This window comes from Drosophila gunungcola, assembly GCF_025200985.1.
Source record: "Drosophila gunungcola strain Sukarami chromosome 3L unlocalized genomic scaffold, Dgunungcola_SK_2 000005F, whole genome shotgun sequence".
NCBI lineage: Eukaryota > Metazoa > Arthropoda > Insecta > Diptera > Drosophilidae > Drosophila > Drosophila gunungcola.
The window spans coordinates 811,073-830,067 of NW_026453180.1; the positions used below are offsets into that span (position 1 = coordinate 811,073).

General features: G+C 37.7%; 4 protein-coding genes across 4 annotated transcripts in view; 2 read left to right on the top strand and 2 right to left on the bottom strand.

The window, feature by feature from the left end:
• The window catches only part of LOC128258957 (triple functional domain protein), a 47,882-nt gene extending 44,729 nt beyond the window's left edge, over nucleotides 1–3,153 (bottom strand). The window contains 2 exon segments of the mRNA XM_052991006.1: nucleotides 1,899–2,311; nucleotides 3,012–3,153. Of these exon segments, the coding sequence (XP_052846966.1) occupies nucleotides 1,899–2,077 (179 nt within the window). The 5' untranslated portion in view covers nucleotides 2,078–2,311; nucleotides 3,012–3,153.
• A 720-nt stretch (nucleotides 3,154–3,873) lies between these two features.
• Nucleotides 3,874–7,962, top strand: LOC128258963 (uncharacterized). Its single transcript, XM_052991014.1, has 4 exons — nucleotides 3,874–4,070; nucleotides 4,248–4,648; nucleotides 4,706–7,143; nucleotides 7,201–7,962. The coding sequence occupies exons 3-4, from the start codon at nucleotides 6,370–6,372 to the stop codon at nucleotides 7,843–7,845; spliced, it is 1,419 nt and encodes a 472-aa protein (XP_052846974.1). The 5' UTR covers nucleotides 3,874–4,070; nucleotides 4,248–4,648; nucleotides 4,706–6,369; the 3' UTR covers nucleotides 7,846–7,962.
• A 745-nt stretch (nucleotides 7,963–8,707) lies between these two features.
• On the top strand, nucleotides 8,708–11,307 carry LOC128258971 (oxysterol-binding protein-related protein 11). The gene is made up of 3 exons (XM_052991022.1): nucleotides 8,708–9,074; nucleotides 9,657–10,053; nucleotides 11,054–11,307. The coding sequence occupies exons 1-3, from the start codon at nucleotides 8,987–8,989 to the stop codon at nucleotides 11,241–11,243; spliced, it is 675 nt and encodes a 224-aa protein (XP_052846982.1). The 5' UTR covers nucleotides 8,708–8,986; the 3' UTR covers nucleotides 11,244–11,307.
• A 1,405-nt stretch (nucleotides 11,308–12,712) lies between these two features.
• Nucleotides 12,713–18,995, bottom strand: part of LOC128258961 (protein bric-a-brac 1) — a 71,590-nt gene continuing 65,307 nt past the window's right edge. Inside the window, 4 exon segments of the mRNA XM_052991012.1 lie at nucleotides 12,713–13,735; nucleotides 14,508–14,957; nucleotides 15,775–16,202; nucleotides 16,279–16,336. Coding sequence (XP_052846972.1) covers nucleotides 13,265–13,735; nucleotides 14,508–14,957; nucleotides 15,775–16,202; nucleotides 16,279–16,336 — 1,407 coding nt within the window. The 3' untranslated portion in view covers nucleotides 12,713–13,264.

The window sequence follows — 18,995 nt, forward strand, 5'->3', positions numbered from 1 at the left end:
TTCTTGTTTCATGGCTCATTTTGGTTTTTGTTGTGGTTTTGTGTTTTTTTTTAGTGTTTGGAGCAGCAGCAAAAAATATTCGCATTCTTTGAGCTTGGGTCTTAAAATCTTTGGAAGCCGGTCCCCGGTTTTTGCCTATATGTATGCGGTCGTAGCTGTGTTTCTTCTGCTGCTGCTTCTTGGTTCTTGGTGCTTTCTTTATCGCGCCGATTTATGCAACTTTTGTTGCTGCTGGTTTTTATTTAAAAATATTTACTTTTACGACTTTTTTGCCCCGCCTGACCCTCTTGGGCCACCCATTTTAACCTCACCCTCTTGCGATTCAATGTCAACAGCAGCGGTGAAAGAGATGGTAAAACATGGAGTGAAAGAGAGAGGGCGAGGCAAGAACAATGTGCGTGCTGTTCTTGCAATCGTCTGACGATGATGATTCATAAAAATGCGACTGCAGGCGGGCGACTATAACAGGAAAATCAAGTGGAATGTGGCACTGCAGCTGCAGCAGCTGCTTCCCCCCTCCCCTCCGCCCTCGCCCACCCCCTGCATCCTCACCCTATTCAGAATATATATACGATATATAGGTGCGGGTGAGGCGACGACGTCGCCACTCTACCGAAATTGCAAACGAAGCGCAGCCAGCGACGTCGCGACGTCAGCTGACACAATGGATGGCCATTGTGCTGGTACAGTGAGCCCCAGTAACACGAAACTGCTGTTGTGAGGTCTAAGGATTTTCTAGAATTCGGCTGTGTCAGTTTGCACTTTAGCTTGCTTCGTGTAGCAATTAATTATATTGAATTAGAGGTTTAACTATTAAGTTCATTGCGATATTATATCCTTAATTTTCTTATTTATTTAAATTTAAAGTTTAAAATATGAATTAAAAAGTGAAAAGTTGTATTAATTATAAGAAATTAAGTAATTGCAAACTATTCTAACAATGTACCGATGTATTAAAGAAAGACATTAAACCCCAATAACTACATTAATTAGAGATCACTGTACAGAAATACGAAATTCAAGAGGCTGGAGAAATTTATAACCAGTGCCGCCAAAGGCTGAATTGCAGTATAAAAATCTTAAAACTTGACGTTTTCAATTTAGATAAAAAGAAAATAAAGCTTACAAGCATGCAATACACTTTAAACAGAAACCTTAATTGCACTAAACAAGGCTGGACGCTTTTATAAAGAAAAACGTGATCTAATAAAAAACATATCTATTCTGTCAACTGAAAAATTTAAATTTTCATTAGGTGCCACATGATTTGGGTGAATCATTATAAGTTCTAAGAATTTAGATTATTTTAGTAGTCGTAAAATGTCATAGGGATGAAAAATATCTATAAAAAACCTAGATGCATACGAAGCGGATTATGTAGACTAGCTTGTGTCAAATCCAATAAAAACTATAGTAAAATAAAATATTAAAATTTTTGAAATAGTTTAGATGTTTGTAGTCCAGATTAAGGTCTGACCCAATATTCTTTTAGTAAAAATTCTCATCTGTAAATATTAGCTAATAAGTATTATTTGTATTACTTTCTTATCGGGGAACCGTAATCAATGTGTAACAGTTATTGAACAATAAGTAATCGTAATAAAATGAGCTTTACAATAGGGTTTTCTACATAATTTTACTCTGTTTACTTCTTTTATCAGCCACTTATTAATACATTACTTAGCAACAGAATGTAAAAAAATATTTTTAAAAACAATTTAATTTAATATTGATCAATTTAAAAAAAAATTTTATTTTTAATAATATAATATAAGTTAAAATTTTGTTTTTTGTCGGATATTAAAATTGGGAATGCTGATAAAATAATATAATAAGATTTAATTGATACTAGTAACTAAGCTGTTATTTTTAGACTTGTCAATTAGAATTGTGCTTACCTGGGAATGCTGATCAGGTAGCTGAGGAGTCGCCGCAGATCCTCCGGCTTCAGTCGATCCCGACGGGGCGTGGCCGGGAAGCAGAGGAGCGGGCCGCCCCTTCGATCCCGTCCGCCGGTTAAGAAGACGACGCGTTCTTGCAAAAGGGTCAGCAGATCCCTGGCCCTCTGCCCGTCCATTCTGGCAACAGGGGGTTAAGCGGGACGACGGACACGAGGGTTAAGCACTGGATCTCCACCCGATTATGTTTTTAATCCAACGCTGGGCACTGCAGCATAACGAATTCCAGCCTCGAATTTCACTTGGCTAACAGTATTATTAGTTATTATTATGATGCGATGCTCGATGTTGTTGCTTTTTGGCTTTTATTCATTGATTTTCGCGAATTTCTCGCTGGCATTTTCATGGTCACTCTTTTGTTGTTTTGTTGTTGCGGTTTGTTGTTTGTTGTTTGTTTGTGTGGGTGGACATGGATGGAAAACGAATGGGTAAGTGAAGATATATACTAGCAATCGTTAAATATTATATGTTTTGCACACTATTTGCATAGATATATTTTCTTTTGATTTCTTTTTTTCTTTTTGAACAGAAAAGTGGAGTTTTTTTCTTCAGTCACCCTCGCGTTTTAGTGGGTGTCAGAGTGAGAGGGAGATACAAATAGACAAACACACACACATATACATAGGGGGTGGGGGTGCATATATGGTATATACACATATGTACTCCCGTTAAATGTTATAAATCACAAGCAAACCTAAAACCATTAAATAAGACTCGCACGCATACTAATTAGCAAACTTCGTTCTTATTTTAAAACACACACACACTGGGCAAAAATCCACGTTTTTTTCGCTTTTAATTGCCTTAATTATAACACAAACTCCAGACCGAACAGATGCACACACACATAGGGATGTATATATAGCTTGTGTATATATATATAATCTGTATCATCACATCATCCGCAAGTCTCTGCGTCTTGACTCTTCTTCTTGCCACTGCTTGTGCCACCAAATTGATTTTTTTCACTCGCGCTGCATTTGTATTCCACTGGTTTTTCGCTGGGAAAACCACGAGTTACCGTTGAGAGCAAACTGCGAAGCAATTCCATACATTTATGGCTTTTTCATTTTTCAACGGCGGCAACTTTCCGAAGGGCTCTCTCTGTTGTTTAAACAATTCTTTTTGCGAAATTGCCTTTTCAATGTTTTATTACTCTCTCGCTCTCTCTTTTGACAAGGCGACGATAGAGGTGGAGAAACAGATGACAACATCGATGTCATCGATGTTTTTAAGACATCGGCTATATCGATGTTGTTATCGATGTTTCTCCACCTCTAGCGGTGAATTTGCGTACTCATGGTGAGCTTGTGTTTGGCAGTTAAATGTTAGCGAAACATCGAACTAACAGAGAAATGTTAGCAAGAGACAAACTAACAGAGAAATGTTAGCAAAAGGCAGCTAACAGAGAATGTCACAGAAAATGTCAATCTAACAGAAAGAGCGAGATCTTTTGAGTTCTCTCAATCTCAGAGAGCAAATTTGAAATTTGAGTTTGAATTTCCCGGCAAAAAAAATTAGAGTGTTGAAGCAAGCAGCTATGTGAATCAGTTACTTATGGTTTGAATAACATTACACAAATTCAAAATATATACATATTTTAAATGTTTTTGTTTTCTTATATTTCTTATAAGATAAAACCTTTAAGAAATTAAACATCACAAATAGTGCCTAAACAATTTCTAAGGATTAACCTTTAATTTAAGTACTTATTTTGGGATATCCGAATCTGGAAAATATTCGTGACAAATAAAACAAAAATTAAAGCAAAATCATTACATTTTATTTCTTAACAAATATTTTATAATTTAAAAATACAATAAAGCGGCAATGTGTATGTCTAACGAATAATCTCAAATAAAAATGCACCCGTATCCGCATTGCCCAAATGTTTTCCCGTCGAGCATATCTCGGAATTCAAGCTTTGCAAAGCTTGAAATTTTGGCCTAAGACACCATTTGCGTATAATCTGTGTTCATTTGAACAATATCAGTTCAGTTTTCGACTACAACCCCAGCAACTAAGTCAAACCTACTTCAAAGAGCTTTGTCAAAAATACTAATTTTTATAAGCATGTGTATTAGTTTATATGTGTTATTTTCAATTGTAATTGTAATTAAATAACGTTTTTTTTTAAAAAGCAGCAAGACTTACATATACCTAGAACAATTTCAATATATTTATGTTAATGCAGCCGTTCTAAAATCAAAATACAATCCTCGATTAAAGCCTAATGATAATCTATATACTTTGGCATATTAATTAATTGTACATCATCTGGTCGTGAAGAGATCTCTAAATATTTTACCAATCAACCCCAAAAATGGACGAGAGTAACGAATTTATACTCAACAGTGATTGCCTGCTGAAGATTTTAGACTATGTGATTGCTGATTGCAAGTCGAATTTCACAATCGACAGAATGCTGAAGTATAATGATTTAATCAACTTTGTGTTGTCGCATGAGTTTTTTCTGGAATCGCATGCGACTTATCACAAACTTCTGTACAAGGAACTCGAGTTGGCCTTTGCGTGCAGAATCACAAAGATTCTTATAGATCTGCGAGTCAATAGGTCAGCACACAGGACTGAACCTTTCTGGATATCCCTTCTGCAATCTATAAGAGAAAAAAATTCTTTCGATGTCGAATTGTCTCTTAGCGATGTGTGCATAAAAATTGACATTAAAGGTAAGTCGGGGTTTTTATTATTACCCTAACATATTAATAATTTGATTTTATTTCAAGGCCTCGCAGACAATCTCTCATACAGCGAACAAGTAGAGATAAATGTAGATATTACTGCAGAATGCATTCACTGACATTTGCATATTAAACCCAAATTTAAGGAAGTTGACACTTGATGGCACTAAAATTCATAGGATAGTCTCCGGAATCGCACCCCATTGCGAAAATCTTGAGGAGCTGGAAATCTACCCAGACCCGGAACTCGGTGCTGCCCCATATGCCTCGTTTGCTAAGCTACCCAATCTTAAGACTTGTACTTTCAGTCCAGTCCAGGAAAACACTTCAAAGTTCTTTAATGATTTAAGAGAATGGCACAGACCTAAAAGTCTAGCACCTTCAACTCTGGCAATCGAGTACCGTTTGGGCGAAATAAGCCAGTCAATTACGTTTGCGACTTTTGACTCGTTGCAATCTCTGTACACATACATAAGAACTAAGTACCCCTATGATTTTATTTTGAAAGTTCAGTACGATTTGAGGGAGATATCGATATCGAAAAGCAGTATTTCAATTGAGGAATCTCTCGCAACCATAACGTTCGATGAAAACGTCTTCATTAAGTTTGACAAGTCCAATGGAGAGCTTCAGTTAAAGCCACTAGAAGAGTCGGACATTAGCAAAATGGGTTCATTGTCAAAGCTGCCAAATCTAAGTCGGTTGGTTATAGATAATAAAGGGGTACGACTTAAATCACTTGCCAAGTTTCTTCGATTCATGGTCCCAAAAGGATCGTTTGCTTTAAAGTACTGCAATATAAAAAATCCTATAAACAAATTTAGTTGCATAGAACTTGCTAAAATAAGCTCGATTCGATTTCTGGCTTGTCGTATCTCCGATTGCTCTTTACTTAAGTATATTAATCAATTAACCAACCTAGAACACCTGGTCATAAAGGCCCGCGACTCCTTTGATCGCAGTACTTTAAAACTAATCTCCAATCTACTAGATAAATGTAAGGTTGAAGCAACATTATGCTGCCCAGACTTATCCATCTCCTTGAAAAAGAAAGAAAAAAAGCTGGTAATTGATCTCGGAGATAGGTGTAGGACTGAAGTTCTAACACCCCTTGCTCAACTTAAGGACGTTAAGACCCTGCATATCTCAAGGGTCCTATCATTTCATGGATCACTAAATCCACTTTTTAAGGCATTCGCCAGCAGCAAGTTCTGTGCGATCGAGGAACTAGATATCGGCATACTGGAAGAGTTATGTTTCGAAGATGTCTCAAGCATGGCAGATATTCAAACTATTAAAAAGTTGGTGTGCTCGCTTTCAAATTTCACTGGAATTGAGAAACTGGCCAGCTTGAATAATCTCGAGGAGTTGCGTGTGTTTGGAAATGGAAATCTTGCCCAACTTTTTACAAAACTGGCTGAGAAGAATGTAATACAAAAAGTTTTACATTTATCTAAAATAGTTCCCGAAGAGGTAATAGCACTTTCCCGAATTGGGTCACTGAAAAAACTAGAGTGCTATTTTTCTGAAATGGAAGATCTACAAGCCCTTTCCGAGTTAGCTAACTCGAGTATTGAAAACTGGTTGTTGACGTATCACGTTCAACTGGCGGTAGTTCCCTACAGAATTTATTTGCGGCGATCTCTTCAAATAGTACAGCCAGGTTGCAGAGTTTAAAAATTGAGTTTGAATCTTTTCAAATTACAGAAATGGCGGAAGTTTCTAAAATACAAGGTCTTAAGAAATTAAAAGCTAATTTCTGCAATTCCGAGTGTGCACAACTGTTAGTTCGCCTGCCAAATCTAGAACACTTGGAAATCACAAATTCTAACGAAAATTTAATAAAATTGGAAAATCCCTTAAGGGACTTGGTACTCAAACCACAATCTGCACTTCGAAAACTGAAGATAAGAATCCCGCTTGGCTTCAATGAATGTAAATATTTGTCCCAAATCGAAACTTTGGAGTCGTTAGCATGCAATTTGCGCGATGAGGTCGGCATAGAAGTTTTGGCGGACATAAAAAAACTAAAAGAACTAAACATTAATGGTGCTGAGGGCTCGCTTAGTGGACTTTTTCGGGCTTTTGCAAACAACAGAGAGTCAACTCTACAAGAACTGACTACACAATTTAAAAATTCTGATGAGATCTGTGAGATATCGAAAATTAAGTCTCTAAAGAAACTATTCACTTTTGACCACGAGAGTACATCCGCCAACTTCTCAGACCTAAGTCAACTTACTGAACTTGATTCATTGCACATAAAGATAAGCGATCCATCCGAAATGCATAAAAATAGTCTGTTGCCGATTTTTCAATCTTGTCAAAAGCTGGAGTGCGTCAGATTATATTTTGGCGGTATGTTGATGGAGGCTTCAAAACTTGTGAGCAATGTTTACACTATTTTGAGATCTATAAGAGATCCTGCACTTCAAAAACCGCTAAAACTGGTTCTGGATGTATGCACTTTTCCTAAATTCCATGTAAGTCTGACACAAAGACAAAGAACCTATCAGCTATTGATAGTTTTTTTCTCCCAGGTACAAGACATGGATGAGGCGTTCTTGAACGTTTGCTACAAGTCGTGGGATCCGTTTTATTTTTCAAATTTCGACTTTGATTTCGAAATCTCAGATGTCGACGATTCAGATTCCGACGATTTATATTGCGACGACTCAGATGACGATGATTCAGATGACGACGACTCAGATGTCGACAAATCAGATGTCGACGACTCAGATGTCGATACCTCAGATGTCGATAACTCAGATGTCGACAAATCAGATGTCGACGACTCAGATATCGATACCTCAGATGTCGAAGACTCAGATATCGATAACTTAGATATCGACGACTCAGATGTCGATAACTCAGATGTCGACAAATCAGATGTCGACGACTCAGATGTCGATACCTCAGATGTCGATAACTCAGATGTCGACAAATCAGATGTCGACAACTCAGATGTCGACAAATCAGATGTCGATAACTCAGATATCGACGACTCAGAAGTCGACAACTCAGATGTCGATAACTCAGATGTCGACAAATCAGATGTCGACAAATCAGATGTCGACGACTCAGATGTCGATAACTCAGATGTCGATAACTCAGATGTCGACAAATCAGATGTCGACAACTCAGATGTCGACAAATCAGATGTCCACGATTTAGATTACGACTGAGATGTCGACGACTCAGATTAAAAATTATGTCTTATTAATCTTAATAAATCAATGTTAATATTTTAGTAACGAATTGACTTTGTTGGACCTACAAAATGTATGTTAAAACGACCAACAAATAAATGGCAAACTAGAAATATAATTATTACTATATGGCGGCGTAGTTGAACAATTATTTTTTTATTTGAACCCGAAGTTCATATACCCTTGCAAAAATAAAATAATAAAAAACTAATAAAAAGCTCTGATGATTTGCAGCTATATGATATTGGTTTCCGGTTTAAATAAAATTTACAGCGTAACTGTCAAACTCTTAATAAGTCAAAATTAATTAAAAAAAAATATTACAAAATAGAAAAGTTACATTTTTTTAAAAGCCCATTAGTTAACAATACTTTTGGTCTTTAATTTAAATTTATTCAATAATGTTTTATATCTTTAAAATTGGATTAACTTAAACAAAAATTTCAGTAGATTTGGTAATACTACAATACTATTCATTATTTGGGTACCAAGACTTTTGGTCTTTAACTTGAATTTATTCAATAAGGTTTTTTATCTTTAAAGTGGATTAACTTATAAACAAATTTCAGTAGATTTTGTAAAACTACCTTTTATTATTTGGGTAACAAGACTTTTGGTCCTTAATTTGAATTTATTCAATAAGATTTTACATCTTTAAATTTGTATTATTTTATAACAAAATTACAGTAGCTTTTTCAATACAAATATCCATTACAAAATATTCCTTAAGTTTATTAATCTTCGGTCCCTAAATTGGAAAAGGAATACCCTTAGCAGTACTTTCTTGGGTATATTTATCGATTTTGCTATCGATGGCTTGAGAGCTCTAACAAGCTGGATGATAATCACGATTTACGGTCACACTGTTTCATTGTTTTGCTTTTGCTGAGTTTCCATGTAAAATAAATAATAGAAATATAATATATCTGCAAACATTTTACGCAAGATCAAGAACTCGTTTCGCCAGCGCAGCAAGAAGAATCGACCGCGGCAGGCCACGCCCCCACTGCCAGCCGCCCCCATTGCCGGAAATTCCGCCTGCTCCTCAAATTTTGTCCCGCGGAGCACCCACTTTCCGCGGGAGGAGCACCCGGTTACCAAGGACACCGCCGTCGCAATGGAGAGCAACCTGAACAGGATCATCCGGGAATCGGCCAAGCTGAAACTCAGTGGCCAGCTCAGCAAATACACCAATGTGATGAAGGGTAAGAGGGGTTTTCATCTGGGGGGATTAACTTTAAGTAACCACTTTAAATAATCTACATTTGTCTTCCCCTTCAGTTACTACTTGAGTACAACTCATCTCTGGCTAAAAACTATATAAAATTCTGTATATAAAGATCGTCTTTACTTAGATTATAAATGCCTTTAGTTTCGGATTAAATACAGCTTACCGCTGCCTGATTATTATTAAATATCTTTATTTAAAATAAAAAACAATTGTAAATCCATCGATCACCTAAAAAAATATCAGGAAATGTTTACCTCTTCAGCAAAAACTGCTTATTTTGAATGGTTAAACCTTTTTCCAATTTTGGATTTAAAAAAAAATGTATATTTACACATCATTGAAATGCCAAACATAGGTAGTTTTATTGGCAAGTATTTAAATTACATTAAAATGTGGAGTATATTCCCATAATTTATTTAGCTTATATACAAAAATAAATGAGAAGCTGGCTTAGTGACAGTTTCAAAATACCAATATACTAATGGTTTTTATTAATCATAATCTCTTAATGTTATTACCCCATGTAAGCCAATAACTAATTGCTCCTATTTTCCAGGCTGGCAGTATCGCTGGTTCACTGTGGACGCAAAGACGGGATCGCTGAGCTACTACTTGTGCGACTCGTCGACGGTGGGCGATGACATCGCACCCTCGCCCCACGTCCTGGCCAGTGCTCCAAGGGGCCAGGTACAGCTGGCTGGCGCCGTGGTCTACCCCAGTGACGAGGACTCCAGGACCTTCGCCATCGCCTGCGCTTCGGGCGACACCGTGAAACTGCGGGCCAACGATGCCAGGGCCAGGCAGGAGTGGGTCTCCGGCCTGCGGGCCGTCGTCGAGAGCCACATGAAGGCCATGGACATCAGCAACTCCTCGCCGCTGCCCCCGCGCGAACTGCTGGCCGCCTCCGATGCCATGGTGTCCGCTCGTCAAGCCCTGTTTCTCACGGAACAATGGTATTTACACATTAGTTAAGAGCTTCTTAAAGAGGGGGAAACAATTGGTTTATACTATCGGAGTTAGAAGTCATGAGACATGACTAATTTTTTTTACTGAATCCAGAAGGCAGCAGTGATGTACTTGTATACAACTTAATTGATTGGCATTCTAAATAGCCAATAGTGAATTTCAGTTTAAATAGGATTTGTATTATATCTACAGTAATCAAATGACTTGTTTTTGTCAATCAGAATATAAACTATTGGCCTTTTGTAATTTCATAGATAGAAACCATTTGAGTGATTCTGCTCAATATAAAAATATACTAAATTGTATATGATGTAGTGTTCATACTGAATTTTAGTTCAATATTTTTTAAAATTAAATGTTAGATTCAATTAAATTAGGATTTTTATGTGAACTTCAATAATCAAACTTGTTGTTTTAGTAATTCACTGTAATTCACAACTGACGTTGACGGAATAAAGAAAGGAACGAAAATCTAGATCATATAAAGTAATATCAAATTGTATATGATGTTATTGATTTCCGTACTGTAAAGAGTTGTTATAGGTATGCTGTAAAATTTAATGTCAAGAGAATTGAAATTCAGGATTTTATTTGAACTTAACTTTATCTAATCAAATGACTTGTTTTTGTCAATCAGAAACACAATTGACACTTTACACTTTCAGGATAAGAAGTCTTGTGAAACTACTGATCTTGCCTGGATTCAGCAAATTATATTTTATTTCATATGGCGTAATTGATTTTCATACTGAATTTGTAAAAATTAAGGCCCTGTCATTCAAGAGTCAATTCAGTTTAAATAGGATTTGAATTTTATTTATAATAATCAAATTAAATGTTTAAGTCTGCAAAGAAAAAAGCCTTTTAAATAATTTTTGTAAAGAAATTGGATCTTTTACTTATTTATTTACAGACTAAAACCAATTACTAATTTAATGACATTTTTAATGAGATATTTTTAATACCATTTCCGGCAATCCTTTGCAGCAATGCTTCTCTGGCCAGGGCCATCGAGAGCATCGACTGTGCTTCCTTCTCGCCCACGGATCCCGATCTTCTCCTGCTCAAGGCAATCTCGACGGCCAGCACCCAGTGCCTGCACCAGTGTTTGGGTCTGCTCCAGCGCCACCAGGAGATCAATCAGCCACCGGCCGAGTCCGTGCCCCTTGTGCTCTGAGATCCAGAGTCGCTATCCAGTATCCACCACGATGTACCCCAATAAACACTAAGCCAAAACTGCATTCCAAATGCATCCATTGGTAGGCAATGAGAAGACTTGCTGGGTTGGGTTACTTTTCAATGTTTTTATAAAATACTTTTGATCGTTTCGATTTTCCGTTTTCCATTTTTCGTTTTTTGTTTTTTTTTGTTTTCTTGGATTAATTAGAACATTCATTTCGACATTTAAAGTTAATTTGAACATAAAGTTTGCACTAAAGTTGATAGAAAATGTTGAGTTTTGGACCTGAACTTGGACGCGCTGGTCCAGATCGTACAAAGATACACATATCCAGGAGATTTTTAACTGCTAACTCTTGCCATTGTTTACATTTACATCCTATTCCGAAAGTAACTCGTTAAGATTTCGATACGTGTACGTGTGGAACATCAAAGTCTATGGGGGGACTGGGGATTACATAGATGCTTATATATCGTGTGTGTATATATACGGGCTATGGCTATGGTAGATGTTCTTGCGTATGCAAAAATAGTTGTGTTTATCCATTATCGTAATTAACTCTTGTCCGATTAATCAATTGTGTGCTTGCCAGAAAAAAAAAAAAAACCGAGTGCCGAAAGGTATGCCTAAAGGGGTCAACCAAAGTAAATATGTTTTTTTTTTTGATACTAAATCCTTATAATATCGCCAGACTTGTCAAATAAACCAACGAATCCTGCTGCGTATCCGTGGACTGACTTTTGGGCCGGGACAGAAGTGGAGCAGAGTCCAAATTAAGGCTAGAAAAGGCACTTTAGAAGGGGATGAGTGGGGGCATAGGGGGGTTAATACTCGGGGTATACGTTGGGGGGCCAATAATCTCAAATCAGGGGCCACAAGTTCGGCCGGATTGCAGCAGTAGTCGTTATAAAAAAATTTTGATTCTAAATTTTGTCTAAAAATTTCGCTTGTATAAATACGCTTAAAAAAGTTCACTTGTTTTTACTTTTACTTGATTCATTCTTTTTACAAATTTTGTTTGCGGTGTGTTCATCGCTGAATTTAATTCCGAAAGGCATTTTTTGTGAATTTCTTTTTTTTTCGTTAAGCCTAAACATTAAATTTAGTTGATTCCATTTGCGTTTGAAGCCGTTCCAAGTGCTTCGATTTCTTTTTCTTTTCTTTTTAGTAATTTTGTACATTTCTCTTCTCGCTTCTTATAAATTATAGACTAAACAAAATTCGGCCACACAATTGCCAAGTTAAATCGCCTTAACTCTTTTGATTTCTTTTACATTTAATTAATATGCTGCTGGGGCTGCTGGTATCGGTCTCTGTTCCGGTTTAAATTTAATTTTCATTATCTGTTTCGGATGGTTTTTGGAATGTTACGGGTTTTCTCTTTCCACCTCCGCTGTAACTTACAACTAAAGAGATCGATCGCTATTTATTTAGTTAGACTGCTGGACTATAACATAATAATACTTTCAAATTTTGATTCAATAAGTACGCTAGGAATAGAAACTAGGTAGAAACTAGAGGAAAACGGGCACATGTATACACATACCTTGGGCTAGTCTTACATTTTAAAATAAAAAAATAATATTATGTAAAGCTTATGTTTAAATTCGATTGGATATAGGTATGGAAATTTGTTGATTTGCTTTTTTTTTTTTTTTAGCAAATAACGAAGATTTGGAGAAACCTTTAAAATGTATTTATAGTTTATATTTATTTTATTTACATATGGAAAATGCGGCTTTGATTTTTCGTAAAGTTAAAAAAACTCTTGGATATATTATGTATAATGAGTTTTGATCATGTTATAGAGAATAATTTTATTGCTAAAACTTGTTGCTTAAATAGTTTGTTACATTGTGTTAAATCAAGTTAAACTTAAAAGCATTTTAAGCAAAAGTTTTCCTCTATTTAAAAATAAGATTTTAACCAAAATGTAGTTAACTAACCAAGGTATAGGTGCACATGTGTCGAGTAAAGCTGCTGGAGCTTCAGATTTTAGTTCACTCATTATCAATTCATTACTCGCTAGTGGTGGTAATGGGTTCCACCTTGATGCCACCGCCACTCGAGGAGCTGGGCGCATCTGTTCCCGCCGCCGCTGACCCACCTCCTACCGATCTCTCTGGCGGAGCCGATGCCGCAGCCGCCGAGGACGAGGAGGATGAGACACTGGCGCCCACCAGCTCGGCCAGATCCTCGGCGAAGAGGCGACTGGGCGAGAACTCCCGCTTGTAGCCGGCCATGTCCAGGCCAAGATCGCCCAGCGGTGAATGCAGTCGGGGTGTTTCGCTGCGCAGCGGACTGCCTTTGGCCTTGGGCGGGTGCTGACCCATTGCGGAGGAGGCGGAGGAACTGGAACTGGCACCGAAACCGGACTTGTGCGGCAGGCCACCGCCCACCTGGTGGTGAAGCTGCTGCTGCTGCTGCTGCTGATGGTGATGATGGGGGCATGGCCAAGGACCAAAGGGACAGCCACAAGGTCTACGTTCCTGCAAAGATTTAAGCAAAAGGAGAGGAGGTCAGGAGAGAGGAGAAAGGTCAGAAGTGGAATTGTTTTTTAATTGTTTTCCAGAAATTTCAAGAAAATTTTAATCATTAGCTTTAAAGCTAGGCATAAAAATTTGCTTGTGAGTGATTAAAAAAATAACAAAAAAAAAAATCATTGTAGTTTCTATAATGCAAGTCTAATAATGTGGTCCAATCATAAAGATGGACGACTTCAACATACAACATTTCCAATAAGAAACCAATTTTTTTGTATCCCCTTAAAATACAGCCTTTTAAAATCAAAAATCAATTCCTTTAATTCGACAAATGTAAAAAAAAAATTATTTTGGTAAATCGGTAATTCCAAAAAGATTTTAATTTCTTAATTTTATAGCTATATTTATATATAAATATATATATATAATATTTTTATTAAAAAAGTAAACGTTAATATTGAGCAACTTAAGAAAAATTAATTTAATGATTTTTGTTTGTCAAATGGACAAAACTCAAAAATAATAATTATTTATGTTTGTACTTATTTTCTAAAAATAAAATTTATTTTGTATATGTGTCTTCTGACGATTTTAATGAACAGGACTTTCAAAACGCCTCCTAAGGTAACATTCCACTAAAACAATATTATCACTTTTCAGAAACTTAAAAAAAAAGTTTTAAATATTTCCTGATTTTTAAAATACGACTTTCAATGATTGCTAATCGTGTTAACTATTTTTTAAAGGTAACACTACGACTCCCCACCACCCCACTTACCCCGTGCTGATGCTGCTGCTGTTGGTGGTGCAAGGCGATGGCCATGCTGGGCGGCAGATTCGGGACGAGGGGACCGCAGGGCGACGGGGCGTGCCTGGGCCCGGAGCCGCTGCTCAAGGCCGGCGATATGCTGGCCCTGCCTCCGCCCGCCCCCGGCACGCCTACGCCACCGCCCACGCCCGGATGGGGCGGCAGGTTAAACAGGCCCGGCGGCACCGGCTGATGCTGAGATCCTTGATGCTGGACGGCCGCTGCCATCTGCATCTGCTGCCGGATGTTGTGGGCCACGGCGGCCACCGCAGCGGCCGTTTCCTGCGACATGTGCTGCTCACCGCCCACGCCCACGCCCACGCCCACTCCCGCCTGCGGACCGCTGCCATTTGGACAGGCCAGGGAACTGGGCGCTCCTGCCAGGGCGCCACTTGCGCCGGGATAGCTCAGCGGCAGGTCCTGCAAGGGAAACGCGGGCTAACCCGAGAGCAGTTAGTTCAGTTCAAGGACTCGCACCCCCAGTCACAGTACACCTCGCAAAGCCGTCGGGCCACTTAAACAATATAAAACAAAATTAGAATTGATCAAGAATACCAATTAAACATATAAAATAATATGTATGTCCCATATCAAGCAAAGATTTTTGTTTAAATGCAATAACTTGATAAGTTTTAAGAAAATAGGCATTTAATTAAATTCAAAAATGTAAATAATATATGTGTCTGTATTTTAAAGCCTCACTTGTATTGTAAGGCAGGGAAAAATAAGAAAAGACATTTAATTTATATAAGAAATTAATCCTTTGACTTCAAATAAGTTTAAAGAAGTTCAATGGATGTTTAATACAATGAGCTAATATGAAACTAATTAAATTATGGATCTATAAAACCTTTAATTTAAAGTCAATTTTTAGTTTTTTCATGTGAGTAACAATTTGCAAGGAAGGTTAATATAAAAATTAAAAAAGGTAAATATTAATATACAAATTTGTAAGACCAATGCTGCGATTTAGATTTTGTTTAAATAAGTATTGCGAAAGTATATTTAGTATTCATAATAATAATATAGTAATCAAATTTGGGTTGGCTATTTAAATTACTAAGAGAATAGATTATACACGTGAGCTACTTAACTTTACGATTTAAGTCGTTAATTTAATATAACCTAATTTTATGTTAAATTTAAAGTAAAATGATTTCTGCGCGGTGCTCAAGAATCCAGTTCAATGGCCATTTATGTTGAAAGCTCAGCGAGATGTACTGCTGTAATTACCTACCGAATGTCGACCGTAGGGCGGCATGTGAGCGGCCAGGCTGTCGTCCTTAATGTCCTTCGTGTCGCGGAAAACCACCGTCTTGATGACGCCCTTGATGTGCTCATCCGGCCAGATGCCCAGCAGAATCCTCTGCGGCCTGCCACGCCCCTTGGGCCGCAGATCGGGCCCACCGTCGATGGAGGGTCCCAGCATGTTGTGCACCCGATTGGCATACAGCACGAACGTGGGATACGGGATGTCGTATTTGCGGGCAGCCTGCGACAGGGATAAGCCCTCCTTCAGCACACTGAATATGGCCTCGGCCATGGTCTCGGGACGCCAGGACTTCAGCGGACCCCGTTCCCGGAAGCGCATGTGGTGCATCAGGTTCTGGTTGGTGTTCCAGCACTTCTGCCACATCGACTGCAGCTGGTACTGGTAGCTGTCTGCTGAAAGTTCAATCACACGAAAAGGCCCACGATCAGATGGTTTCGAGCTCGAGTTCGACATGGCTCCTCTACAAACCTGCCAGCGTGGACCCAGTGGCACCCATCCAGGCATGCGAGTTCTCCATCATCTTGGCCTGAGGAATGCAGACAAAATAAATTCTAAAATCAGTTAAGTGAGAGGAACGAGGAGCTTAGCCGGCCAAGTGCTGCTTCAATTAATTGTGTGACTCGCTTTGGTTAGCGCTCGATGCGCCGTCTGCTCTTGTCTCGTCTCGTCTTGTTTCGAGTTCCCATTCCCATTACCATTACCATTCCCAATTCCATTTCCGCCCACCTTTTGCCATTTGATTGACATGCAAAATCGACCTATTTTCGTTTAATTTCATTTTTTCTACTTTGATATTCATGGGTAATAAAGGGGTTTTTTGTTTCTGCCTGTCTTTTTGTAACAAAAAAGTAAGTGACTTTGATTATGGGCTAATAAAAAAATTACTTTATTTATTTAAAAATGCTTCTTAAAGAAAAAATATACAATAAAATTAAAAAAGACAAGCTTTAGTTGTTTTTTTGAATATATTAATATTTTAAATACATTTAAGGAGGTATTTTAATTAAATAAAGAATGTAAATTTAATGAGCTTTTATGGTTACTTTAAAAGTATTATTAATTTAAGCATACTCAAAAAGTAAAATGCTTTAAATAATTATATAAGTTATATATCGCATTCTGTGTTTTAAAGGCTTGATGGTTGATAAATACGGATTTTTAAATTATATATATATATTACAATTAAAAGTGATTTACAAGAGTAGAATAATAAATTAAAGATTATTGGTTGATGAACTCAAGTTTGTATAGACAAATGTATGAACATCATTAGTGGAAAAAAAAATGAATATTAGCAGTAAGACACCACAGCATAGGTCACAAATCTTTTTTAATACTTTTCTCAAGCTTAGAACTCACCTAAACTCAATTCTTTCGGGTCTCCTCCTAGTCAGGTAGCTTTTGAGGTATCTTATATTATAAGAGGGAAATCGCCTGTTCAAACTGTAGTGCCTTTTATGCATCGATGTTCTAATTCGAATTGCAACGTCAACGATACATTTAACTGGCTGACTGAACCTTCGAGTGGCGACTTGGCTGTCGTTGCTGCGGTTGTCTGTTTGCCGACCGTCGAGTGGCTTGCATCGAATTCACTAATTGCATAACAAAGTAACATTTGCATATTGTTCTACATATGATAGTGGCTGGATTCGGATCCACCTTGTCGATAACTTCATTACAAAAATTTCCTTGCACGAGGAGTGTAGAAAAAAATCCAAAAAACACACACATCGTCGGACTGAAGTGGTACTGGCTCAGGTGGGCACTTGTGCCCATTTAGCGTTAAGTATTACTTGTAACTTTTTGCCATGTGACTGACTGAGAGTGCTCCTCTCCACTTCGTCCTTTCTTCGTCCTTACACTATTTATTCCCCTTCCCCTTTTGCATTTCCACAGGCTAGACAATGCTAGGCGATGTTCTCAGAAATCGTTGCCTAGTTTTATGGGCCCCAAACATGCAATGGATGGATTTACTTTTCAGCTCATTACGCCGCAAATTATATATTATTCACAAGTTTTTCTTTTTTGCCATGTAAAATTGCTTTATTTGGGGAGAATGACTAATCCATCAGTACTATTAATTCTTTAACCGTTTATATCCGTTCTCAAACAAAATAGCTATACTTCTATATAAACCAACATAGCCAAAAATATACAAGCGTGTTAAGATTGAATACTATTTATTAACTTTATATTGACATTTTGGTGTGAACTGGTTTATCTCTTAAAAACTCCAAGTTGTTCAAGAAAAAAATATGGCAAAAAAGAAACTTACCAATGTTTTCATAAATTTTGGCTATTATAAATTGAAAGAAATAATTTGTTTTAAATTTTTATAAATTGTAACAATTTCGCTGACTATTTTCTAAATAGAGTCCAGCTTTCATAAGTCGAAATCCAATGTAACATCCAGTTATGGAGAACTTTTAGAATTTATTTAACCTTTAATTAATCAATTTTATAGCCAACAAAACTGGTTTGACTAAGGTAAGTTTCTAGTTAATAACTTATCTGTAAAAAGCTATAATTTATACTGAACTTCCCTTTGCCAAGTTTAAGTTTTGCCCCATGATGACGAGGCTGTTGTTGCTAAATACTAGCGACTATTGAGACTAATCACGCTAATGCCCAAATTTGTCTCAAAACGCGGCCGACAGATGGCGCTGCTGTGCGACTGTGTGTGTCCGTGCGGAAGTTTGTGTGATTGTGCGGCCATCCAGCTGAAGTTGCCTTCAATAATACGCCACGCCAAATGCCAAATAATTTATTTATTATATGTGCAGCTGACCAAAGCTGACAGGACTCCACACACACACACACACACACACACACACACACAAACACAGAGGTAGAGGTACATATATGGCCAGAGTCCTGAGTGAGATTTCATTACAACTCATTTGACAGTCTTGGTGCACTCGACGCTGCCAAAATGTCATAGCTGAGTGGCATGCATCGAAAGGGGGTTGCGGGGGGGTGGCTGGCACAGGGAGTTGGCTGCCACCCACTGAACATTGCCCACCATCCACCACCCACCATCCATCAGCCACCGCCCACCGATTCCCGATCCTATATCCAGCGGATTAGCGGACACGCATCGCGTTTTGCCCCCTTCACCACCCCCTCTGTTTACAGTCAAACCTACAATTATTGAACTCTCATAACTCATATTTAAATGCGACCTC

What these genes read in the sequence shown, in the direction of transcription:
- LOC128258963 (XM_052991014.1), top strand. Translation starts at nt 6,370, where the DNA reads ATGGCGGAAGTTTCTAAAATACAAGGTCTTAAGAAATTAAAAGCTAAT. An exon ending in GCACTTTTCCTAAATTCCAT is followed by an intron (nt 7,144 to 7,200) that starts GTAAGTCTGACA and finishes TTTTTCTCCCAG; the next exon opens with GTACAAGACATGGATGAGGC.
- LOC128258971 (XM_052991022.1), top strand. Translation starts at nt 8,987, where the DNA reads ATGGAGAGCAACCTGAACAGGATCATCCGGGAATCGGCCAAGCTGAAA. An exon ending in ATACACCAATGTGATGAAGG is followed by an intron (nt 9,075 to 9,656) that starts GTAAGAGGGGTT and finishes CCTATTTTCCAG; the next exon opens with GCTGGCAGTATCGCTGGTTC. An exon ending in CTGTTTCTCACGGAACAATG is followed by an intron (nt 10,054 to 11,053) that starts GTATTTACACAT and finishes AATCCTTTGCAG; the next exon opens with CAATGCTTCTCTGGCCAGGG.